This window comes from Ursus arctos, unplaced genomic scaffold (genome assembly GCF_023065955.2).
Source record: "Ursus arctos isolate Adak ecotype North America unplaced genomic scaffold, UrsArc2.0 scaffold_20, whole genome shotgun sequence".
Classification (NCBI taxonomy): Eukaryota; Metazoa; Chordata; class Mammalia; order Carnivora; family Ursidae; genus Ursus; species Ursus arctos.
In genome coordinates this window covers 46,398,475-46,424,878 of record NW_026622875.1, presented here as the reverse complement: position 1 = coordinate 46,424,878, position 26,404 = coordinate 46,398,475, and the positions used below count along the sequence as shown (strand labels likewise).

Below are 26,404 nucleotides of genomic sequence, written 5' to 3'. Positions count from 1 at the left end.
GGACTGTGTTCCTTCTGGTTTATTTTTGTTCCTAGGCACTTCACCAGACCTTGTGGTTCTTCCAAATGTAGGAAGAACTATTTCATCCCATTATGTGTAGTCAGCTGATGGGGAAGGCGGTGCTCTTTCAGGTTCCCAAGCACCAGAAGAACACAGCCTCATTTCTAACTGGGCAGCTGGCCGTCTGGCCATTCCATTTTCAGTGCCATGATGTAATTTAATTTCTAAAAACAACCCAAGTCTGGAGCCTGATGGCCTGGCCAATTCTGGCAAATCTTTGCGACTCAGTTTCCTTATCTGAAAAACAACAAAGAGGGTGTGGGCAGAGGTTATCTTTAGGGTTCCTGCAAGCTTAAGGACTCTGATCTGTGTGTTGGCAGGCCTGGCCTGCAGCTCCACAGCCAAGGACAGTCATCTTCGTATGTCACACCAGGGACTGCTGTGGAGGCTTCCCCTCAACTCTGTCCTCAGACTTCTGGTCTTATTCCCTTTTGACTCTGTAATCCCATACCTAAGAGAACATCCCAATGAAATACCCAGAAGTCAAGTGGTAAGCACGAAAGTGTTCACCACAAATTCAAAGAAGAATGGCCAATGGTTTATAGCATATCCAGGTGATGGAATATAATTCAGGTGACAGAAACATTTTGAAGAATTGTTAGCGACACACAGACTCACACAGCCCACGATACACTATATGAAACACAGATACCAAATTATATATGTAGAAGGGTCCCAACCGATTCCAATATCTGATTATAGTATAAAAGATCTGAATTGTAATTACATATTTATAAGTTAATCCATTTTGTTTACATAGTTGTAAAAGATTGGAACATGGAATTACAGTAGATTTTTCTCTTCTTTACCGTTTCCTGTATTTTCTAAGTTTTCTGCAATTATTATTACAGTATATATTATTTTTATGAACAAAAAAGAAAAGTGTTTTCTCTTTTCAGAAGAATTAAAACAACATATTTGAGCCTTCTTCTTTGTCTGCAAGAGCTCTAATATGGGCACTGGCACTCTGCTGGACACTCTTTCCTCACTGGATTTAATTATCATGGATCATAGGTATTTAACATGTTACCTGCATTGTCTATCCACATAGATGATGGAGTCTGAGCCTCTGTTCTTTCCTGCGTCTTGCAAATGCTGCAGTCTCAGTTTTCAGCTGAGTGTCAACGGCGTCATCTCCTGCCCAGACTTGTGCTGACTCTACAGGGAGAGGGTGACCTCATTTGCTCTGGGTACAGTTGTAGAAGGGGGTTGGGAATTGCAAATGGTGAAGGCTTCAGTTCCGATTTGCTTTTGGTTCACAGCCGATAGCTACAACTGGATTTTCTGCTACTTTACTTTAAAGGCAAACAGATCCTACAAGGCAAAAAATGGGTTTTTCAAAAGACTATACTGTATACTTTAAGTAAGGAACACACAGCCCATTTATGAATATGACTCTGACTCTTATAGCAGAGTGTGTCAGTGCCCCACCCCTATGCCCTTTGCCTCCCTGGAGCACTCCCATGACTCTCTGTTTGAGGACATTTTCTGACCTCGGGGAGTGGGCATTGTTGGGTCCACTCTAGAACAGGCCAGAAGTGTCAGACAGCTAATACCCTGGAGCAACCTAAGACACTGAGGGATAAATGTATAAATACCCCCATTCTCTCACCCTTAGTGGGACAGTTTGGAAGCACGTCCCAGCACACTCTCAGATAGACCTGGGCAGGATTAAGCCCCAGTTGCTGACAACAGAAACCTGCTGATTAACATCTGTTTTATTGGCTTTCCACCCTTTCCTTCTCCCTTCCCTCACTACGGTCCTGAATAAACTACTTGCACCAAAATCCTTGCCTCGGGGTCTGCTTTTGGGGGAATTCAAGCTAAGGAAAATTCACCCTTTGTGGACCTAACAACGTTCTGGGCCATTTGGAACAAAAGACATCATCTTGATCCCCCCAAAACCAAAGCGGAATTAAAGATATTAAATTTATCTACTACATAGGCCATAAAGGAGAAGGGTGCCCTAAATTCCAACAGTTTGAAGGTCTCTAAGTTGGCTGTGTTTAGCACCGATTAAAACCCTAGGTGCCAGTAAGCAGTGCGCTGTTTCCTGTTACTACAAAGAAAGAACTCATTCTGGACACTGGCTGCAAAAGAAAAGACAGAACTCACTTCGTTTACCTAAAGCATTGAAGACATTTCCCCCCGGGCCAGCAAGAGCTTTTAAACTACTGTGCCCTAAAAATAACATTTTCACTCCTGCATGGGTTATAAAAACTGAAATGGTGGGTTATTTCCATCCACCTCCAGAGCAGCTGCTCAGGAGCTCTGAGTGTTGAGAGGGATTATGTAATGACTTGGTGCTATCTTTGGGCAAAGCAAATCACTCTTCTGTGATGGGCTTTCAAGGTAATACAACAGGACATTTGAGGATCCACACAGGAGGGAAGGAAAGGGGTGAAGAGGGAAGAGAGGATTGGAAAGTCTGGATCAGCGAAGGGCCTGGCTACTTCCCTACTTGCGTTGGGAAGCCTCCTACACTCCCCACCGGCACCATGCTCCAGAAGGCCCTAATCCTCTCTGTCTTGTTCTTCATGGCTGGGAATTTCCCCACACTGTGTCCAGAATTGATTGCTGACCTAGACTTGACCACTGACCTGTAGTTTACCACTGACCTAGAGTTAACCACTGACAGGTATCTGGAGAACACACAGGCTTTCAAAAGGTCTACTGATAGGGAATCAAACACTCTCAACTTTGTGGAAGAAGCCAGAGGCCATAGTTGATTCCAATTTAATTCATACTAAGAGTTTTTTGAGTGACAATTATGCAGCCGTCACTGCTATTTATCATGACTGGAGCACTAGACCAGACCAGCATCTCCATGGGAAGTAATGAGTCCTTCTCAGTACTTGTTTAAAATGAAACACATTGCCAGGGTGCCTCAGGTGGCTCAGTCAGTTAAGCGTCTGCCTTCAGCTCAGGTCATGATCCTGGGGTCCAGGGTTCAAACCCCACATTGGGCTCCCTGCTCAGCGGGGAGTCTGCTTCTCCCTCTGCCTCTCCTCCTGACTTGTGCTTTCTCATTCACTCTCTCTCTCTCTCTCTCAAAACAAAACAAAACAAACAAAACAACAAAAAAACCTTTAAAATGAAACACATTGCCATTAGCTGTGACCATCACTCTGCTATCCATCACTTTCTAAAAAGATTCTGAGCTTTTGAACAAGGCTGCCATTACATTACAGGACTGCATAATTATAGAGTGCATAACTGTAGAAAACTAGTGGACATACGATGTACCCAACTGAGGAGGAACAGCAGGGTGAAGGGAGTTGTACACAGATGGGGGAGGGGCACTTCTTAACCATGTCCCATTTAACATGGGCTTGATAAATGCTCATTTGAATTGAAAAAAAAAAAGAAAAAAGAAAATCTGGATAGAACTACAGCTTTCTGAGTCCCTGAGAATATGATGACCCAGGACTGAGCAAATTTACACCTGTCATCCCAGTGTAACCATGAATAGCATCCCCTTACACTCTCAAAAGTGTCCTGATTTGGAATAAATTGTATGGACACTCAACCTAAGAATGATAGTTCAAAGAGGCAACTGACTGTTTTGGTACTACCCATATATGTATCTCTGGGGTAGCTTCTACTGCTCATTGCCCAACTCTGTGAGCACATCCAGAACTTGCTCATCCTTCTTATTCCTGGTGCCTTGCAAATGATGGATGAAGACATTGACTTTATCCATCCAAGGAATGAATGAATGGGAGGAGGCCCTACCTGCCGATGATAATTGGGATCTGGAATCACTGAGTTAGAATGGGTAGAGACCTTCAAACTCATCTATTTTATTGGTGAGAAAGTTCAGTCTTAGAACTGTAAAGTAGCGGACGCCTGGGTGGCTCAGTTGGTTAAAGTAGCAGATGCCTGGGTGGCTCAGTTGGTCTGCCACCAGCTCAGGTCATGATCCTGGGGTCCTGGGATTGAGTCCCAAATCAGGATCCCTGCTCAGCGGGGAGTCTGCTTCTCCCTCTACCTGCTGTCCCCCCTGCTTGCTCACTCTCTCAGACAAATAAATAAATAAAATCTCAAAAAAAAAAAAAAAACAAACCAAAACCCCTGTAAAGTAGCTTGCTGACTTGAAATCTCAAGATTATTACTATTCAAAGTATAGTGGGTAGACTAGTAGTAGCACAGAAGTACCTGGTAGCTTATCAGAAAGGCAGAATCTCAGATCCCACCCAAAACTCATATCAAGGTCTATGGAGGATTGGAGGCTTTACCCCACTCTCAAGCTAATAAATGAGCTTGTTACTGTCCCGTGGAAACTGACAGAAGACATAAGACTCCTGAGTCAAAGGATTTTATTACTCACAGTGTAGCAAGCAGCATGAGCATGCTGTTGGTTTGCATTGGTTCCCCTCGCCCCTCCAAGTCCCAGGGCGGAGACATGGAGAGGTCCAGGTAACACTATTTGCATCACAGCTGAGGAACACTTAGCTAAGGAAATTCACTGCTTTTAGAGTGAGCAGTAAGCAAGGCTGCTTTTTGTTCTTTGGGGGGGGGGGGGGGTCCAAAGAGATGTTACCTTATCCTTCGCTACAAAAACAACCCTAAGAAATGGCCCGGTAACAAGGAGTCAAGGGCCTTGCATTCTTAGCATACACAGCAAGAACACACAGGGGCACTTAGGGCCCATGGCACCTACTTGTCCTAACAACCTATTGAATTGAATGCTGCATTTTAACCAGATCCCTTGGTGATTTATTTGTATATTAAAGTTTGATAAGTGCTTCTCTAGACTGCTTGTCCAGAGCATCTAGAGTTTACTAATCAAGCCACTCTTACAAGTGCAATCAGCCTAAGACTCATCACCATTATTAGAATCTGTGGCTCTTCCTCTCTTGCCTTTTGGTTACTAATTCCTCAGTCATGTCTGCCTTCATCATATGTTTTCATCAGGACCGATCTTACGGTATAAAAATATTAGGAAAGGTAGACGGGGAAAGAGTAAAGAGTGGAGAAGAAAGAGCAGAGCTCAAAGAGTAAGTCCCAAATAAGGAATTATTTTTCTCAAATATCAGGAAGTCCAAAGGTAGGTAGTTCAAGCCTAATATGACAAATCCACAATGCCATTAGGAACCCAGATCTCTTACATCTTTCTGCCCTTCCAACCTTGGCATTTGACTTTTATACTCTTGATGGCAAAATGACCATTGTACCTCTAGGCAGCACATCAGTATTCAAAGAAGGAAACTAGAAGGGCAAAATCCACATGCCAGATGAGGCTCTCCCTTTCCAGCAATAAAATAATAATGTTCCTGAAGTCCCATCCAGCAGACTTCTGTCCAAATCTTATCAGCCAGGAATGGGTCACATGGCCTGTCCCAAGTGTAAGGAAGACTGGGAGACTACATATTTTAACTGGCATGTTGATCCTCAGGCAAAATCACAGTTTTGTTGGTGAGAAAGAAGAGAGGCCTGGATATCCAGTAGACAATTAGTAGCTCATGCCACAGAGCCCACCGAAGCACATTGGGACTGAGGAGGGAGGGTGGGTATCTGGTCCCAAAGCTGCCCAAGGCGTATCACAGGGAGCAACGAGGGCCACTGGCTTTGGCCTCACAGTCACAAGGGGCCTCAAATTTTGTCTTTTGATCTTATATATGTTCAATCATTGCATTTTGTGTACAGATGACCCTTGAACAACACAGGCTTGACCTGTACAGGACCATTCATATGGTGATTACTTAGAGTACAGTAAATGTACCTTCTCTTATGATTTTCTCAACCCTTTCTCTTCTCTAGTTTACTTTGTTGAAAGAATACAATATATAATACATAGAACATACAAAATACATGTTAATCAACTGTTTATGTTATCAGTAAGGCTTCCTATCAACAGTAGCCTATTAGTAGTTAAGTTTTTGGGGAGTCAAAGTTACACGTGGTTTTTCAACTGTGTGGGGGTTGAGTGCCTCTAACCCTTGCGTTGTTCAAGGGTTAACTATATATGTTAAAATTCCAACTTTATTAAAAATACATAAGATAAATAGTACATTTTTTACAATTCTCTTTTGACTTTTCTTCACACACACACACACACACACACACACACACACACACACACAAATGTTGCCAGGAATTTAAAATATAGAACTATTCCTGATGTCTCACATTTTCTCGCTCTGTTGCATTGGCTTAACTAGTAGTAATGGGCAGTTGATGGAAATATGGGTTCCCACATACAACAGAAAGAACTACCTTATGTGACCTGGAGAAGTCTGTTTGGAGAAAGGCAGAGTAAGGAATATTTGATGTTGTAGTTTTGGTCTCTCCCATGGGTGGTGAAATGTGGATATTCATTCTGATGGCCTTGACCTTACCCAGAGGACTTCCATAGACACTTCCCAAATTAAATTCCTGCTTCCGTCTAGCCATGGTCTGTCCTCTTAGGCAGGAAATAGATAATAAGCTGAATTCTGAGTCAACACCATGACATCCAGGGTGCCCACTTTCCCCCACAGCTCTCACCCCTCCATCTTCCTCAGTTCTTTCCTTTAGGGAATTTCAGTCTGTCTTCTTACAGGGCAGATGCTCTGAATGTAAAAGTTGCTGTAGTAAGTTTGGTTAAAGCAAACCATGCATTCAGCTTTAGTTTGTTCTTACTCGAAATCTGGACACCAAAGTCACCCCTAGCTGATGGTTACTCTGGTTGCTTCAGCTGTTGTCTTCCAATTGTTAGATAAAACACCAACAATTTTAGGAACAATGCTTTAGGCTCTTATACCCAAAGTGTGGGCCATCGACCAGCATCATCTAGGAGCTCACTAGAAATGCAGAATTTCCATCCTGACCTCTGATATTCTGAATAAGAATCTGAATTTTAACAAGATCCCTGCTGATCCCCGGTGATCCAAGTTCACAGTGAAGTTTGAGAAGCCCAGCCTTAAATGTGTTAGCACCTTAAATCACAAATCATAAATCTAGCCTCTCTGCTCATTCATTCAGGCACCTTATGATTATAATTTGGCTGCTACAGTGGAAATGTTGACCCAAACATCATTTTCCTTGCCTCTTTAATAAAAGAACTTCAATTTTACTTGGGGAAGCAATGTGCCTTCCTAAAAGCCCATACTTCCCAACTGCCCCTGCAGCTAGAGGAGGCTATGAGACTAGATTCTCACCAATGACATACAAGTGGAAATGTTTATGGGCCTAATGGGAAGTCTGAAAAACAGGTGGCATATCATTCTTTCTTCTTTCCTCCTAACTGCTGCTGGCATATGGACATCATAACTGGCCTTCAGCAGTCATTTGGGACATGAGGTGATCTTGAGCATGGAAGGCACAGGCTCAGGATGGCAGAATAAAAAGATATAAGCTTATATCCCAGATGACACACTGAAACTACTATGTCAGCCTGGAGTTGCATGCGTGCAGACTTCTTTTATGGGAAAGAGAAGCTCTACCTTGTTTAAGTCCCTGTACTTTGGAATTTTCTGTTATATGTTGCTGTTACTTGTGTAAGTGTCTAGAACTTACTGCACAAAAAAGAAAAGAAAAGGCAAATGTTCAGCCCCTCAGCAGTTAGCTCTCTCCTTGTACATTAATACAATGAGATTCTGCTTTATATACCAGTCTCTCTGAATTCTGACACGTGACTTTGTCCCTGAGAAATGAGCTGGTGACTGAGAGTTGAGGGCAGAGCTGTAAGGGTGCCAGTGGAGGAGGACCACCAGGTGGCCAGCTGGTCCCCTTCCAGATAGCACTCCTCTCTCTCGCCTTTCATTTTCCTTTAACCTTAATATGTACTGTTAGCAGGAATAAAAAAAGGAGAAATAAAAGGCCTAAATAATTCTAGACTGAAAAATCCACTATTCAATCTCTTAAGAATCCACCTATTTATAAACTGTTTCCTGGGTTATGAAGAGTTAACTGGTTTTTGTATATACCTCAGTATTCTAGACAGAACTACTGTTCCATGCTTATTATTAATCCTGGATAATTTCACTGTAATTTTGATATCTTATTTTCCAAACTACAGTGATAACAACATTTGTTTTATGCTTTCTGCCTTACAAAACCCATTCACATAGTTTTATTTAATCCTCACCAACCCTAAGAAGGTATTCAATCCATGCATTTATAGATGAGGAAACTGAGACTCAGAGAGGTTAAGTAACGTGTCCAAAGACACACAACTAGGAAGTGATAGTTATTTCATCAGGCTCCTTGCCACAGTGCCATGTACTCTAATCCCACGCAGGGACTCAATGAGGCCAGAGAATAGGTGCAGGAGATATATTGGGAAAGTGGCAGAAAGTACCCTCTCTAATCACACCATATAGACTTTGTGCATTTATACACACTGTATACTAGATACCACTGGCTACAAGCTGGTTTGATTTTTCTTTTCTTCCTGAGCTGGAAGGGATATCTGTTATCTGTTATTACATAACTCATCTCCCAGATGAAGACTCCAAAGCTCAGAGAAATGAAATAATTTATCTTAGATCTTAAGCTTAGATACAGGTCCTAGATTATGCCACAGAACTCCTTATCTCCAGGAAAGTGAATGCTCCTCCAAAAACATCCCCTGATTCTTAGTAAATTCTGAGATCATGTTATCACAGCAATGTTTTGGCCAAAATAAAGAAGTATGCTTGTTTAGTATATCAAGATGCAACTCTGGTTGCTACCTAAATCTGGCCCAGACTTGCACTGATTAACACCAAAATGAATCACTGGCTGTTCCGGGCGTGCATATTAGTACGGGAATTAGTCCACTTAGAAGCTGCAGCTTGCACAGCAGCTATGGTCTTAAATCAGCACATGATTACCTTTGTTTTTGTTTTCTTTTTTAAGATTTATTTATTTATTTTGGCGGGGGAAGTACAAGCAGGGAGGAGGGTTAGAGGGAGAAGCAAACTTCTTGCTGAGCAGGTAACCCTATGCAGGACTAGATCCCAGGACGCCAGGATTGCGACCTGAGCCGAAGGCAGATGCTTAACTGACTGAGCTACCCAGGGGCCCACATGATTTCCTTTGAACTACCTTGAGTTTATATTTGAAAAAATGCCTAAAATCAATCACTACACAGCTTTAGTCATAAATATTGCTCTACAGAGATATGTATACAAAACCAGTTTTCTGTGTAAGCCCAAAACAGCCAACTTTTCTTGCCATGTAGGAACATCCAGCTGTTTCCTCAATCAAACACCGGATGAGAAAGCTGACTTGTAATCAGGCTTCACATTGTGGGAAAAGAAATCCACACCTTTAGATACCAGAAGTATCTTCAGTGTGCCCAGATGTCCCCACTACAAGAGGCAGGTTAAGCAGTGATGTGCTGGCCAGCCAGCTATCTAAAATAAAGCACCCCGGGGTGCCTGGGCGGCTCAGTCAGTTAAGTGTCTGCCTTCAGTTCAGGTCCTGTTCTCTAGGTCCTAAGATCAAGTCCCTGTGCACATCGGGCTTCCTGCTCAGCAGGGAGTCTGCTTCTCTCTGTCTCTCTCTCTCTCCCTCCATCTCTCTCCCTCTGCCCTTCCCCATCACTTATTCTCTCTCTTTCCCAAATAAATAAAATCTTTAAAAAAATAAAAAATAAAATAAATCACCCCCATTTGCAGCATCTGCTGATAAACAGCCAGTTTCAAGCTAGTAACATAATATCACTGAACACTGAGTTGGGAAGAGGTGTGCACATTTGCTTCAGCACCAGGAGAGGCAAGGACCAAGACAGACTGGGAGATCAGTCACTTCTCTCTCATTCCAGGGCATATGCTCCATGTCCAGATTATCGGACACAATTGGCTATGCTATTTAACATTTGTGTTCTTTTAATGTTTTGCTTTTTGGTCAAATTCATTTAATCAAGTCAATGCAAGTGAAATGTACTTCTGATCTTTCTCTCCCTTAGTTGGGAACAGGTTCATGCTCAAAGCTGACCACTCAGATGATATTCACCCAGGTCACTGGGGGACCAAAGTTTCCTTGCTGGCCAGGCTGAACTTACGAAACACAGAAGAATATGTTCTCCCGTCTCCACCTCAGCCTCTGCAATACTCCTAGACTCCTTACTACCTTGGTCTCTGCAGGTAAGCAGAATGTGGAGTCAGTTTCATGCTGGCAGCAATTTTAACATTGCCTACCTGTGCAAATATGTGGATGTTAAAACTTTATTTTCCATCACTTTTTCTTATGTTGGTAGATACTATTTATGCAAGACAATAAAAAGAAATATTAGCTGTATCACACTAAAAATAAAAATCAGAATTAGTAAAAAAAAATCAGAATTAGTGTAACAGCACTTAAATTTTATTTTTGGCAAGAAGCATATTCTTGACCTTTTTAATGAGGCTAATATGCGTATGTATGTATAATGTACATTAATCTTAAACGTACAGCTTAATGACTTTTTACTGAGGTACACACACATAACTACCATCCAGATCAAGAACTAGAACATTCCCAGCATCTTCCTCATGCTCTTTCCCAGGCAATATGCACCCTTTCCACCAACCTCAGGTATTTTAGTGTTTGTTGGTTGTTTTTTTTTAAAGATAGTTCCTAAACATGGACTCATAAACTGGTAGAACTGATCCAAAATGCTTGCTGTTCTAATGACACAATAGAAACTCAGAGGCCAAGTAGTCCTCCCAGGGTGATTAATTTGTTGTCTGGGCTCATTCTAGAACTTAGGACCTAATTCTAGTCCAGCGGTTCTTAAAGTGTGACCCCCAGGCCAGCAGGACAACATCACATGAAAACTAGCTAGAAATGCAAATTCTTGGGGCACCTGGGTGACTCAGTTGGTTAAGGATCTGCCTTTGGCTCAGGTCATGATCCCAGAGTCCTGGGATTGAGCCCCATGCTGGGCTCCCTGCTCAGTGGGGAACATGCTTCTCCCTCTGCCCCTCCCTCTGCTCATGCTCGTTCTCTCTCTCTCTCTCAAATAAATAAAACCGTAATTTAAAAAATTTAGAAAAAGAAATGCAAATTCTTATCTACCCCTCACTCCTACCCGTTGAATCAGAAACTCTGGGGTGGGGTTCAGTACTCTGTCTGAACACGCTCTCTAGCTGACTCTCATGCTCGCACAAGTTTGGGACACTGGACTACAACAAAGTCCATAAAACAAATGTTAGAGTTCATAAAGTTCTTGTTAACTGTGAAATTTAATGTAATATCAGACATAGACTAGTTTTAAGGGATACATAGGAAGTATGCACACCTACCTATACAAGTCAATCAATTAAAAAATACTCAGCAGTAGAATGATGTGGAAAAGAATATAAAATTAGTTCTGCCATTCATTAGCTCTATAGTTTGGGCAAGACATTCTATCTCTGTGAGCCCTAGTTGTTTCCAATTGTAAAATGACTCTAGTATGTTAGCCCCTAGGTTGAATCTAGATGGCACTTGTATTTTGTTTGATCTGCCCAGAGATTTTGCTGGTTTGTCTGCTTGTTTTGAATTAATTGCTATGATAGGAGCAGTGAGCAGTCATCAAATATCCAACTTCTCCCCTCCACTTCCTTGCCTTCTTTGGAATCAAGCAATTCCATCTGATCAAGGGACTGTGAAATGAAACAACGTGCGTCATTTCCTGGCCAAAGCACTTAAGAGCTGGTGTGCACCTTCCTCTCTTTCTTCTCTGCAGTGGTGACCTTGGAAACCATGTGTTGAGGTGGCAGCCTCACAAGGTAAAGGGATCCCGGCTCCCTGAGTCACCAGATGGAGGAGAATCCTGCTCACCTGCATCTGATTTTGTATGCTGTACTAAACCAATGATATTTTGGATGGTTGGTGATGTTGGAAAATTAGGAAATTTTACACAAAAAAATCTGGATTCCTGACTTGTCTAAAGAAACAGAAGATCTGGCAATGCTGGGCTTCAATTCCTAAATGTCAGTAATTGTCTAAAGCAGAGTGATGCCTCCCCATCTTGCACTCTTTATTTCACCACTGTCCTCACCATTTTCTGTAGAATACACCTCCTTTCCTAAGCCCCGACAATACAGCTGAACATCAGCTGCCACTTGACATCACTCTTGTGGAGTCATTTTCTCATATCAAGAGGAAAGTGAAATATCTCTATGCGTTATCCCTAACAAAAAATGGGAAAATTAAATATAGATGATGATGGCTATGTATTTAAATAAAATTAAAAGAGAGCAGAGTTCTTTGTGGAAGAGAAGAATACTTATAAGTGTTTACTGTGCAAAGTGTGTCCATGTCAAAAGAAGGCAATTTAATGGGCTATTCTGAAATGGCCCACAGGAAAAGCTGGGTGTAGAAAAAAATGCCTGCTGAAAATTTATTAACTAAAAAAAATGGGGCTTAATTTTCAACAGGGGTTCTTTTTGTTTGAGAATAAAATAAAATAAACAGTACTGCTGTGAAATACAGTTACATATGAAGTGAGAAAATTACATCCCATTTGCTTCACTCATTTGCCTGCCTAGACCCTAGAGGCATTTGATTTTGAGGACTGAAGGGGACAACATCTGAAGAATATCTAACATGGTATAAAGAATGTACAGCCTGGTGCCTGGCGTGTAACTGACTCCAAAAATGTTAGTTTCCTTTCACTTAGTTTATTCATCTTGATCACAAAAAAGAATATCGGAATCTATTTCCAACTTTACTCTAAAGCCCAACAGTTCAATATATACATACAGTCAATAAGACCAACAAACTGAGTCATTTCCAACAAGATAGGGAGATGAGAAGGGAAAGCAAAGCAGGAAGAGAGTGACTTCTTTATCAGGAGAGAAGAAAGAGATTTGAATTCCTCAGTCTGAAAAAACAAAGGCTGAGAAGAGACATGATCAAAACTATGAAGTCTTAGATGGAAGGTGTGGAAGATAAGGCTATTGTTCAGTATAAATTCTTCCCCTTTCCCTGCCCACCTCCATAGGAAAATAGTACTTCCCCATCCCTTGGACGTCCGACTTGGCCACATGGCTTGTTTGGGCCAATGGAATGTGGCCTCTGGAAGCTTCTGACCTCCACCAGGAAAAGAACATCATCCAGGTGGCCACAAGCCCTCAGCCCGGACCACTGAATAAGCCCAGTGGAGCAGACGTGCAGTCTAGAACCAATTTCCATTGACCTGCTGATCCACAGCAATAAATATGTGCCTAGTGTATACCACTGAGTTTGGGGGTACCTTTTTATGCTGCATTATTGCATTATTGCTTGCCACTATAGAAGGTATATATAGTGAAGAACTTTTCTAATCCCCCAAATGCCAGAACTAGGTATCTAGACATGGTTCTATGTAAAACTTCAAAAGATAAAACATTTCTATTTGGTCCCTCTTCTTCAAAGCCCCCACTGTTACTCTAGATGCCCCTTCCCTTCATTGCCCTCAACTGTTTACTTTCAGTCATACAATGTAGGTAGATTTTCCCCGCATCTCATTATTCCCTCAAAATGATCTGTCCTTTGGGCCATTCCTTTAGGGTTTTGCTTTCTCTCTAATGATTGTAATAATTAAGGCTAATAATAAATAGTACTTTCTATGTGGCAGGCACTGTTCTAAGTGCTTGACAAAATTGAACTCATTCAATCTTCACAGCCACCCTATGTGGTAAGTACCATTAATATCTCCATTTCATACATGAACAAACTGAGGCACACAGCAATTAAGTAATGGCTTCAAATAACAGAGTTAGTAAGTGCAAGAGGGAAGTTCAACTCAGGTGGTTTGCCCTTAGGCTCCAAGCTCTTCCCCCATTGTCTTCTACTTTTCCCATAGTGATCAGTTAAATGGATAAACTAATATACACTAACATTAACTTATTATCTAATATTAGTTTATTATTTCCTCAGCTAATATAAAGCCATAATTCATTACATGTGTAGAGGGCCCTGAGGAAATGAATCTAATGATGGAATTTTGTCCTTATGATAAGCCATAAAGGAGATAATTTGAGGGTGACATTTTTTCTCATGCTCCTCAAATCACAAACACTCTAATTTCAATGAAAGCCAAAAAAATCAGCAAACTTAAAACTTGAAAGCAGAAATCTGGGAGGGAAAAGTACATAAATCCTGTCTTTTGACAGTGTGTAGGGAACATGCAGCTAAGGTGCTGTCAATGAAAACCCAAATATCACTTAGGAGCTTTCCTACCCTAAAAGGATGAGGAAACTTGACTTAGATTCTCCTTCTGGAGGCTGGGCAGTCCTTCTCCAGGATTTCAGGCTCCACCTCCTCATGCTTGTTTGAGTCCTGCCTCCAGTGGTTACAAGGCAGCTTCAAGCCTACCATCCCTGCATCATGTCTTTAGAAGTTCCTGCAAAAATATCAATGAGACCAAGTATGTGATTGCTTTCATTTTTACTAAAAACTTGTTAAGACACAGAGGGTGGGATCACATCACAGATTATGCAGCCATCTGTCATCTCATGAGGCCCCAACAAGTTCTGCAGGTCACACTCCTTTCGAAAACCCTTCCACCCTCCATGAGGGAGTTTTGGCGGGCAGTCCTCCAGCTCTGGCTGCTTCTCTCAAGGGAAACAGCCCCACCAACCCATCTGTTTCTCTAGCTTTCAACAGCTCTTTCCCCTAGAATTCTGATAAATCCAAAAATCTCTATCTTGTCATAGTGAAAAATATTAAGGAAAACAGTGAGCTCAGGTAACCTGATTCCCCCCAGGAATACCTACTTGTAGATAAACTATTGGAATAAAAGTTCAGCAAAATTGGTGGATATAGGATCAATACATAAAGATCAGTAGCATGCCCAAACATATATAACCAACAATCATATACCCTAATTTATTATTATTCTAAGAAATAATAAATGAATTGATATATATTTACAAAGATGCCATTCAGCCTATTTGCAAAAACTATAGAACACCTAGTGATAACTCTAACAACAGATATCTAATAGAACAACCTAACTGTTCTTCTAAGGGACAGTGAATTAATTAATAAACTGTGGCTTATCCATACAGTACATTTCTATATGGCAATTAAAATGAACAGTTCAAACCCCACCTATAGGTCTACATGGCTCAATCTTGAAAATATAACACTAAGTGAAAAAAGTGATTTGCAAAATGTACATGTAGTATATAATTCATGTAAAAATTTTAAACAGACAAAACAATTGACTATGAATAGATATCTGCATGAGAATTAAGTTCACCTATTTTTAAGGCAGACTAACTCAATGAAGAAAGGATTGGAAAAGTATGAGAATAGAGTGGCCTTTCTTTAAAAAATTCTAAGAGGATTATACACCTTATATCTATGTTATACATCAAATATATTCAATAAAAGAAAGTTCTAAGAGGGGAAAACTTTCTGTGGTGCTATTACATTAATTTTATATAATGTGTTGTTATTATTAATGCATATTAATGTCAATATATTTTTTGATATTTATGTTCTTGAAATACTTTATAAAAATTAAAATGGAAATTTTAGGAGTTCAAGGAAGATTTCAGTGAGATAACACCGAAAGCCTTTCATCTTCTTTAATAACTTTACTTTTACTCTAATCGTGTATATTTTTAAATGTCCAAATCCAAAAAGAAATTTGGCCCTTAGCAGGAAGTTAGAGAGACTAACCAAACTTTGTAAAATAAGGATCAAAATCCTTGATTGAAATTTTATCATCACAGAAAGGTCAGATTAGATGTGCAATAATTTGCCTGTATTTTTTTTTTAAAGATTTTATTTATCTATTTGACAGAGAGAGAGACAGCCAGTCAGAGAGGGAACACAAGCAGGGGGAGTGAGAGAGGAAGAAGCAGGCTCCCAGAAGAGCAGGGAGCCCGATGGGGGGGGGGGTTGCGGGCGGCTTGATCCCCAAAGGCAGACGCTTAACGACTGAGCCACCCAGGCGCCTCAATCTACCTGTATTTTGAAAGGTTTAGTCCCTTAACACTCCTGCCCGTTTTCTTATCTACTGGCTGAACTATGAAATCCCTTCCAGCTCTAACATTTTTTGTGAGAGCCTAGACCTTAGATCAGTTTGTCAGGAGTACTCTGCTCCTGGCTAAAGTGAAAAGCAGTAGCTCTCTCCTCAGCTAGAAAGAATTAAGTGGGGAAGCCTCAGAATACAGAGGACAATGTGGAGTGGACATCAGCACCTAGACGTGGCAGACCGTTTAGGACCCAGAGGGTGCCCTGAGAGGAGGGATGCTAAGGTCAGTCCTGTAGATGAGACAATGATTGTTCTGCCTCCTTCCACGACAATCGACAATCGCAATGGTTAGGAAACAAGTGTATTTACTTTGTTTTTAAATGTGGGGCTATTCTGAATTCTACTTTAACATGTATATCTTATTGCCTGTAGTAAAAATTGTATGGCAATTTAAATATAAATTCAATAGTTGCATTTTTGTTTAAAATACTATATATATACATATATGTATGTATATATATATACATGTGTATATATATGTATATACAGTTTTTTTAAAGAAAAAGAATCCTTATTTTTAAAGATATATATTGAGGGGCGCCTAGGTGGCTCAGTTGGTTGAGTGTCCGATTCTTGATTTTGGCCCAGGTCATGATCTCGGAATCATGAGCTCCAGCCCTGAGTTGGGCTCTGCCCTAAGCAGGGAGTCTGTTTGAAATCCTCTTCCTCTCCCTCTCCCCCTCCACTCCTCAAATAAATAAATAAATCTTCAAAGATATACACTGAAATATTTATGGATGTAATAATGCCGTATTTTGGATTTGCTTTAAAATAACTCAGAGATGGAGGAAGAGGGTGAGAGTCAAACTAAGAGACTGACCATGTGCTGGTCACTAGTGAAGCTTAGTAATGGTATGTGGGGTTCACTAAACCTCTCTATTGTAATATATGTTTTTAATTTCCATACTAAAAAAAGTAAAAGTCATCCTAGTAAGAAACAATGCTTCATGAGCTAGCTTCTTTTCTGTTACCTACACTTGAAGAAATTCTATCCCCTGTGACTTTAGGCCCACTACTTGCCTGGGGCATTTTCCCAATCTGTTCCCACAACATCTGGTATAAATTGACTTACTTGCCATTCAATGACAAACGTTTAAAACAATGTTGACATTGATTTCATAATAACAGAATTTTAATTAACTTTTCACAGAAAATTGGAATTTTCAGCTCTTTCAGGAAGGGAAAATATCAGTCTCCCATACTAGAGGGACCACTAAAGCATTTCATATAAACCGAATTTAGATTTATGAAGCACCTACAATATGCCAGGTATTGTGTGAATACATTATTTTTTATTTAAATAAAAACTGATTTAATTAGAAATGCATATTATTCTTTCCATCTCAGAAATCAGAAAGCTTGACCTTGCCAAGGTCATATTGCTACCATGTGTGGAGCCAGGATTCCACTCCATGGGATGGATAAACCCAAAGCCTGTGTTCTTTCTCCTGCATACCCTTGGTTTGTGATCAAGCAATAAGGATACCAACCTGGAAGCTTGTTGGTGCAGGCTCACAGGCCCCACCCCAGGCTTACTAAACCAGAATCTGCATTTTAACAAGGTTCCTAGGGAATTGGGGAACATTGAAACCATTTGAACAGAGAAACTGTTCTATAAAACACCTTATATCTCAAATAAGAGTAAATATTTCTGCTAACATTTATGGAGTCCTCACTATATGTCAGATTTTGTTTGTTTACTCTTCATGACAATTCTATTAGAGTTGAGAAAACTGAGGCTTCAAAATTTAAACAACTTTACACAGTTAGTAAGTGGCAGAGTCGAGATGTGAGCTCAAATTGGTCTGATTCTGGAGCCTGGACTGTGACCCATTACCCTACATGCCTCACTCCAAACACTGAGTCCAAACATTTTATTTCATCTAAATGATGCAAATTAGCTGTCTATATCACTTGATTTATAATTAACATTTTTTATTCTACTACTTAGGTTTGATGGTATGGACAGAGTCCAAAATGACAAACTCAATATGATATTGCTGCTACTTAAAATTTTAAACCATGAGATCATATGGTTAATATACTTCTTAGGCTAGAGCTAGTATATGAAAAAAAAATGTAGACACACACACAAATGTGTACACACACACATACACACACACATACACACATATCAAGGTACAAATTCTAGTGGGTTATCTGGCTATTCCTCATTTATCAATGGATGAACTGAAATATAAGGCGAAATTGAATGAGATTTACTGAGAAAGGACCAGAAGGACATTCTGCTTCTTGTTTTCGCTTTTACATTACTAGGCAACTCTATGTTTCCTACTAGTAAAAAGTTTAGGATCATTAGACTCTCCTTAAACACCTTCAAATAAACAACTCTTTGATCTTATATAGTGTCAAATAACTGATTCATTTTGCTTAAAAGAAATCTTCCACTGACCAACTCTTTCATCCTCTGCCATGTGGGGAAAAAAAAGAAACATATATAATACTTTTGTTGGTGCACAATATAATAGGTTATAACTCTAGGCTTACTTTCAGTAAAACCAAGAAGGGACCACAATTAGCTCTAGACCAAAGCTGACTAAATTGTTATGAATATGATATCACCTGCGGTTATAAAAGATTGTACATTTCTAAAAATACCAGGGAATTTCATATTTTTTCCCATTTTGCCTCATGTAGAGCACCCAAAGCAGAAAAACTTAATGACCTTAGTGACCTAATGTTTGCAGATCTCAATCTATAAAATCAGTTAATAGTTATCTTCTCTTTTAGGAAGTAAGGAGAGTGGCAGAGTAACGCTGGAAATCCAAGAAGTGAGTGACATTAAAATCACTATTTTTTTTAAAAAAGGTAATGGACTTTGAGGGCACCCGGGTGCCTCAGTCGGTTAATGATCCCAGGGTCCTGGGATAGAGCCCCGCATAGGGCTCCCTGCTCAGAGGGGAGTCTGCTTCTCCCTTGCCCTCTGCCCCACCCCTGCTCCTGTTCTCTCTCAAATAAATAAAATCTTTTAAAAAAAAAGTAATGGACTTAAATTTCAGAGTATTTAATTATAAGGAAATGAGATTCTCCAAAAATATATGCAATAAATATCTAACTATTATCAGTGGTAAAGAACAGATTAAAACAACGACAACTAAGCATTCTAAAAATCCTATCTATTCTGTATTTTAAAATGTATAAGTAGATAATTACAACACTTAGATGGAGAAAAAACATTCTTCCAGCCTAAAAGATAAGTCTCTGTTTTCCCCTGTGCATTGCACTATCTGTGAACATGAATTAACTTATATGCTGTTCCCCTTTCATCACCCATTTTCCAGAAATGGATATAGATAAACATGGTTAGGATCTGATTCTGAAACGAAAAGGTAATTCTAAATATTACCCTATCCTGGAATTTTAAAAATACTCAGGAGGTATTCTTTCTCAAAGATACATTTCTAAGCAAATGAAAAAAAAAATTTTTAGACCTAGAAATCGAGGAGATTCTCTTCCTAGTGTTTTCTATGAAGGAAAAACAAAAACACCAAGAAAGTTTGTTTCTCCTGTTGGGTACTTATTTCCCCAACTCTTTCTTTATTTAAGACATGAAGTTCTTTGAGGGCTGACCTGATAAAAATCCTAGGTGAATAGGAGGAGAGAGGTTAGATCTGTAATTCAAGGGACTGGTGACTGAAAAATGAATTAGATACCCTTCATTTCATTCATTCTATGTAAGTACTTAGAATGAGATAAACATGACTCAAAGGAAAGCAAAAATAAGCAACACTGGGCATCTGCTCTCCCTCTAATTGGATCCCTGGATCTCCTGCTGGGAGAGTTTGTAAGCAAGGAATCTGACAATTCTAACATTACCATTTGTTACCCAAAAAACAAAAAACCCATATACTGAGTAATGGATGGGGACTATTCAATCACTGAAGTTCTTTACAACACTATTTTATTATTTGAGTTGCTCACAGAGTCAAACTTCAAGGGTCCACTCATCTTGCTTATTTTTCTTTCCTTTTTTCTTTTTCTTTTGGCTTTTCAGATGGCACTTCTATCAACTGTGATTGCCAGGATTTGGCACAGTGGGTGAAGCAGGTCTTATTTGAAAATCTGTTGGAGGCAGCCTGTGGGAGCTGGTACAACAGGAAGCAGCTCAAGCAGTAGCTGCCTTGTCCCAGTTCTCAAACACAGAGGAAGGCATCCCCAACAAAAAGAGGAAGTGGCCTGTATCGCCTCACCTCAGCCCCACAGAAGGCTCCCCTCACGAACTGGTTTTCTACAGAGCTCTTGGGCCTGACAAACGGTCCCTTTTCTTGAGATGAAGAATATCCGACTATGGCCTGTAAGAAGTTGACGAGTGAGGAGGAGATGATGGTCGACAGAGAGAAGAGAGGCATGTAGCTCCCAGGAGACAGAAAGCTGGAGAAAGGAGCTGTCTCTCCTCTGGCTCATGTTCCATTTCCCACTTCCAGGCCCCAAGGCTCAGCTGAATTAGAAATCAGACTAAAGAAGACATCTGTGGTACACCTCAGGGGCATCTCAGTAGGATCTAAGCACTCCCTTATATAAACACAGGGTACTGTTATTGATCAATTTAACAAAGTCCAGAGCCTCCAAGAAAAGGTAAATCTGTATTCACATAACCTGTTAAAGCAAGAGAATGTGTAACACATTTTAGGATTTATATCAAAAGTGATTAAAATACTATAAAAGAGAGGTCCTGCTTTCAAGTGTTGGAGTGAAGAATTTTTTTGTATCCTCTTCACACACATATATCGCACATATATATCATTATAATCCTGAAATTTTAGAGCCCTTGTGACAAGGAGTATGAATGTCTACTATATTCTAGGCACAAAGCGCTTAGGGTTCATTAACGAAGCCCTTACAGTTCTGATAAGTTCTGATAAATAAGTAAATCCTATACTATATTAGGAGATAATAATAAGCAAATGTTACACTATCTTAGAAGGTAGTGTTATGGTAAACAGAAAGGCAAGCAAGGTAAGAAGAATCTGAAATTGCAGGGGTGAAGGTTCAAGTTGTAGTATTACATGGGGAAGTCAGGGTGGACCTCACCAAGAAGCAGAGATCGGAACAAAGACTTGCAGGAGGAGTAGGAGTTAGCTAAGTGCCTGTCTGGGGGAAGACACTGGCTTGGGCGCCTCCTTACATCCTTCAAGGCAGAGGAAACAGCTAAAGCAAAGGGATAAACAGTAAGTTTAAGGAATAGCAGTGGGGCCAATGTGGCTAGATGTGAGAAATCGACGGAGAGAATAGAGCAGAAAAGTTCAGAGGCAGTAGGGGCCAGATCCTGTACAGCTGTATGGGTCATTGTAAGAACATTGGCTTTTACTCTGATTAAAATAAGGATCCACTGTAGGATTTTGAGTAGAGGAGTGGCATGATCTGGCTTATATATATGTGTGTGCATATGTGTATCTCTCTCTCTCTCTCTCTCTCTATATATATATATATGTATTTTTTAAGATTTTATTTATTTGAGAGAGAGAGCATGAGTGGGGGAGTGGGGAAGGGCAGAGGGAGATAGAGAACCAGATTCCCCACTGAGCGGGAAGCCCAATGCTGGGCTCAATCCCAGGCAGATGCTTAACTGACTGAGCCACCCAGGTGTCCCTAAGTATTAATCTGGCTTATATTTTTAAAGGATCCCTCTAGCTGCCATATTGAAGAGCTTTTTAAAGTAATTTAGACAAAGATGATAGCTTGGCCCAAGGTGGCATCAGTGGATGAAGTGATAAGAAGTTGGACTGTGGGTATATTTGGAAGGTGGAGACAACAGGATTCCTAATGGATTTAATGTGGGGTGTGAGAAAAATACAGAAGTCAAGAATGGCTCAGGCAAAAAGGAGCTGCTACCCAGTGGGAAGGTCTTGGGTTAAGGAGCCTTTTCTTGGGAAAGTCAGAAGTTCAGCTTGGAACGTACCGAGTTTGAAACATGTTATTAGACATCCAAGTGGAGATGTGGAATAAGCAACTGGATATATTAATTTGTTGTTCCACATGGAGCTCTGGGCTAGAGAGATAAATTTGGCAGTTTTTATCATACATTTGAGATTTAAAGTAATGAGACTGGATGAGATCACCAAGGGAGTATAGATGGATGAGATCACCAAGGGAGTATAGATGGAGAAGAGGAACAAAAACCCAGCCCTGCAGTCCTTTAACATTAAGTGGTCAGGAAAATGAGGAAATGGTGAAGACTGAGGAGGAACACCTTGTGAGGCAGGAAAGAACCAGAAGAACATGGCAACCTGGAAGCCCTGTGAAGACAGATATCCACAAGGAGTGACCAATTGTACCATGTGCTGCTGATGGGTTAAGAAAGACAAGGATGGAGAATTTACCACTGGATTTAGCAAAAAGGAGGTTGCTGTCCACAAGTATAAAAGCAGTCTCTGTGGAGTCAGAGGGGTAAAAGTCTGATTGAAGTGGGTTATAAGGGTAAAGGGGAGGAGGAACTGAAGACACCAAATAAAGACAACTATTTTAAAGAATTTTGCTATTAAAGAGAGGAAAGAAATGTAGCAGTAGCTGGTGAAGAAGTAGGATTAAGAGAGGTTTTTTTTTTTTTTTTTTTAATGGAAGAATAGCATGTTGGTATGTAAGGGAAATGATCTAGTGGAGATCAATAGATGATTATATAAAGGGGGGAGAATTGTTGGAGCAGTGTCCTAGAGTTGAGAAGAGATGGAAACTAGTGTGTAAGTGGAGAGATTGCTTTAGTTCAAGAGTATAAATTCTTCTTCTGTGATAATTGGGAGGATAATTGGTATGAAATTACAGACAGTGGGGGGGTAGTAAATGTGTTAGTGGAAATCTGTGGAAGTCCTAGAGGCCTCCAAAGAGGGGGAAAGAAGAACATATAACTAAAGATTAGGAATCAGAATGTCTTTGAATTTCTCAGTGGCAATATTAGAATCCAGCAAACAAGGGGTCAAGGCCTTTAAAAACCTAAGGGAAGGGGCGCTTTGGTGGCTCAGATGGTTAAATGTCTGCCTTCGGCTTGGGTCATAATCTCAGAGTCCTGAGACTGAGCCCCTCATCGGGCTCCCTGCTCAGCAGGGAGCCTGTTTCTTCCTCTCCCTGCCCCCTGCTTGTGCTCTCTCTCTTATAAATAAAAATTTAAAAAGAAAAAAACCTAAAGGAAGATAATTTGCAACATAAGAATTCTATACTCAGTCAAACTATCACTAAGTGAGTATAGACTAAATGCATTTTCAAACATATAAGGTGTGCTGGATATCTTCTGTTTGCCCCTTCAGATCCACTTTCCACGCTTCTCTGTCCTTCTTTGCGCTCTGGGAGGTAGACCTGCATGGACTGCTTCACTTGAATGCTCTTGTCCTCCAGCTTCTGGTTGGGTTTGGCCAACATGAGACTCTGGCAAGATACCAGGGGCAGAAAGAGAGAAGTCAGTGCTGTGTTCCTTTACTGAAGTCACAGACCTTCCTGAGAAATTCTTTCCTACAACTCTAACTCTCTCTGGATTCTAGAAAACACTCCTTCCTCTTTCCCCTTCGGGCCTAAATCTTCCTGCTCTCCCTAGCCCCATCTCAATACTGTTCACACCTTTGTAAATAGTTCCTTTGTTGAGCTTTCATCTAGCACCGCCTCAAGAATGCCATTTTTCTCCTGGCTAGACCCTAGCTGGATATCTCCAAAACTGTATCTATACAGCTTTTCTCACAAACGATTCGAGGAAATTCTCCACTAAAATAAGAGAAGGCACAGGCTTGAGACAAAGGAAATCCCCCAGAACAATGGCGAGAGAAGATCCCATGATGACAGCTCTGTATTAGGCACACAGAAAAACCAATTCAAATTGAAGCGGGTTAGAAAGTTCTTAAAGATGTGTTTAAGATGAAATTGTTCAAACACCTAATGAGAAGTTTTAAACAACTGGGACAAGAATTTGAGACTGAATGAGAGTTAAGGGCATAGAAATCTAAGCAAATGAAAAACCAAGAGAGTTGTTAATTTTGGATATAACAAAAAGTTGGGGAAGAAAGAAAAGTAATCATAGTATAGGAAAGAGCTCAATTGTAAATAGCATTTATATAACAAAAATTCCAAAAGACTTCTGGATTCTTTCCTTTTACAGACTTCCTTATACTGCAAAGGTTCTCTATTTTTGTTAGGTAGAGATTTCTATAGAAGATATTTACCATAACAGTATCAAAATTTGCCACGACTTTATTTTAATGTAATTTGACCAAGGCCATTTGACAGGTTAGAAAGTCAAAATCTCAATTTATCTACCTCCAACCTGTGGGGTAAATTACTTAATTTCACTGACTCTTTAAGAAGTATGAGGATTGCAAAAAATAACATGTAGTGTGCCTGGCACATAGTAGGTATCATAAATGACCACTCTTGTCAGCCATCTTAATGGAACAATGGTGGGTAGGGATATTCTAAAACCACATGGAATACAACTTTGACCTCGGTATAAGTGGGTAGTTGGACATCTAGAAGTCATGGGGCATTAGAAGCCTGACACCATTATAAAGTTAATACTTCCCAGGTTAAGTAAATATGATATGGAACTGACAACTCTGTATACAAACAAAATTGGGGAAAACAATGCTCTGACGAGAAGAGATGACTGAGGGAGTAAAGTACAGAGAGTGAATCAACTCTCAGAGGGGCCCAGTGCAGTAAACAGGTCTCCTTTATAGCAGTGACTTAAACACTCAGGTTCCCCCAGAAGTCCTTGTCCTGCGTGTCACCATAGAAAGCCTCAGATCCCAAGACTGGATTCTGGTTCCCTTCCTAACCATATAAACAAACTAACAAAAAATGAAGAGTTTTAGCTGCAGGAGTTCATTAGCCTATCAATTCTAGGGGTTGGTCAGATACAAATGGTTTGAACAGTAAAGGAAAATATTAGTCATTAAAAATAAACACGTATCAAGCACTCAAGATTTGTCAGTCACTGTTCTAACCTATTTTACATGAATCAATCCATGTAATCTCCATAAAAATTCTAGGTCCTTTTATCCCCAACTTACAGATAAGGAAACTGAGATTCAGAGAGGTTAAGGAAATGGCCTATGGTTACTGATACAGCTGAATCTCAACGAGATTTGCCAGCCTCCAAAGCCTTCTAGGCTTCTACTGCACTGTTAACCTGTAACAAATACAGTCGTTAGCTGTGGATGTTCTCACTAGCCTAACAGCAATGATCACATCACATATTAGCAAGCGATGTTCAAATACGATAGCAATAACGTACAAAGGGCCAGACTATTTTAAGCAAAGGCTCTGACAAGATGTACTAAGACAAGCCTTATAACCATCAACTCTTTCTGGAGGTGGGGCTCAGACATTCGAATCAATTTACCCAGTCAAGTTTTGATAGAAAGGGAGTTATTTTGGGGCTACTTTAGGTTCTTTTCCATCTGTGTATGCCCAGTGCCAACTGTGCCTGCTATATAGTAGGTGCTGAATAAACGTCTGTTGACTGGATGGATGGATGACTCACCTACTGGGTCTTGTCAAATCTCACGCGGGGCCTCTCATACGAAAACATCGAGGCTATTATTAAAGCAAGCCCCGTCAATACTTTTTCTGTCACGCAGCTACTTAGGGGCCGGGGGAAACTGCTTCTGATGTGGGGCCCGGACTGAGGAACACGGCGCCACGTGAGACTGCAAAGTAGAGTCCAGAAATCCGGGACCCCAATAACACTCCGGACTCGGGCTGCACAAAGCCTCTCTGCAGCGGGGCGGCCCATTTCCATCTTGGCGCGGGTGATGTGCGGGTAGGCGGGTGACCACCGCTCAGCCTGAATGAGGTGGCGGGGGTGGGACAGCAATGACAGTGCAGGAATTCCACGCCGGCTGCGGGGTTTGTAGACCCGACTGAAGAGTGGGTGGGAGCACTGCTCACCTGACACACCCCAACTCGCTCTGCTGCAGCCCAGGGTGGGGCGGCAGGAGGTTTCTCAGCACGCTGAGTCCTGTAGAACCGGGCGCGCAGCACAGCCGCCTGTCGGGCCGCCCGCGCACGCGCATTCCTTACGCGCGTTCGACAGACTGCAGCGCACGCGCGTTGCGTCCTCCCTCGTTCCGTCCGTCCCCGCAGCGCCCGCGGCTCCGCCCCCGCAGACCCCGCCCCGCTCCCGTGTGTTGAATGCTCCATATCCGGGTTCCCGCCGCCGCTACCGCCGGCGCCTCGCTCATTCAGCTTTGCCGGGAGTGGTGTGATTCCCGACCAAGATGGCGGCTGTGGGCCGAGTCGGCTCCTTCGGTTCCTCCCCGCCCGGATTAGCCTCGACTTACACAGGGGGCCCCTTGGCTAACGAACTAACATCGGGCAACGGCGGCGCCGCAGCGGGCGACGACGAGGACGGGCAGAACCTTTGGTAACGACCCCACCCTTCCCTGGGTCCCCACTGACACTCCCGGCCCTGCGGACACCTCGGGATCCCGTGCCGAG

The 26,404-nt window shown here is 41.2% G+C and overlaps 1 protein-coding gene and 1 long non-coding RNA gene across 2 annotated transcripts in view; one reads left to right on the top strand and one right to left on the bottom strand.

Annotated features, from left to right (window-relative positions):
- Positions 1-598: 598 nt before the first annotated feature.
- Positions 599-26,035, bottom strand: LOC130544388 (uncharacterized). Its single transcript, XR_008960628.1, has 3 exons — positions 25,856-26,035; positions 14,161-14,323; positions 599-1,374 (listed from the first exon to the last, which is right to left on the bottom strand). It is a non-coding gene; the product is annotated as an uncharacterized LOC130544388 (long non-coding RNA).
- Positions 22,529-26,404, top strand: part of DYNC1LI1 (dynein cytoplasmic 1 light intermediate chain 1) — a 43,497-nt gene continuing 39,621 nt past the window's right edge. The window contains exon 1 of the mRNA XM_026496841.4: positions 22,529-26,330. Coding sequence (XP_026352626.1) covers positions 26,185-26,330 — 146 coding nt within the window. The 5' untranslated portion in view covers positions 22,529-26,184. The remainder of the gene's footprint in view (positions 26,331-26,404) is intronic.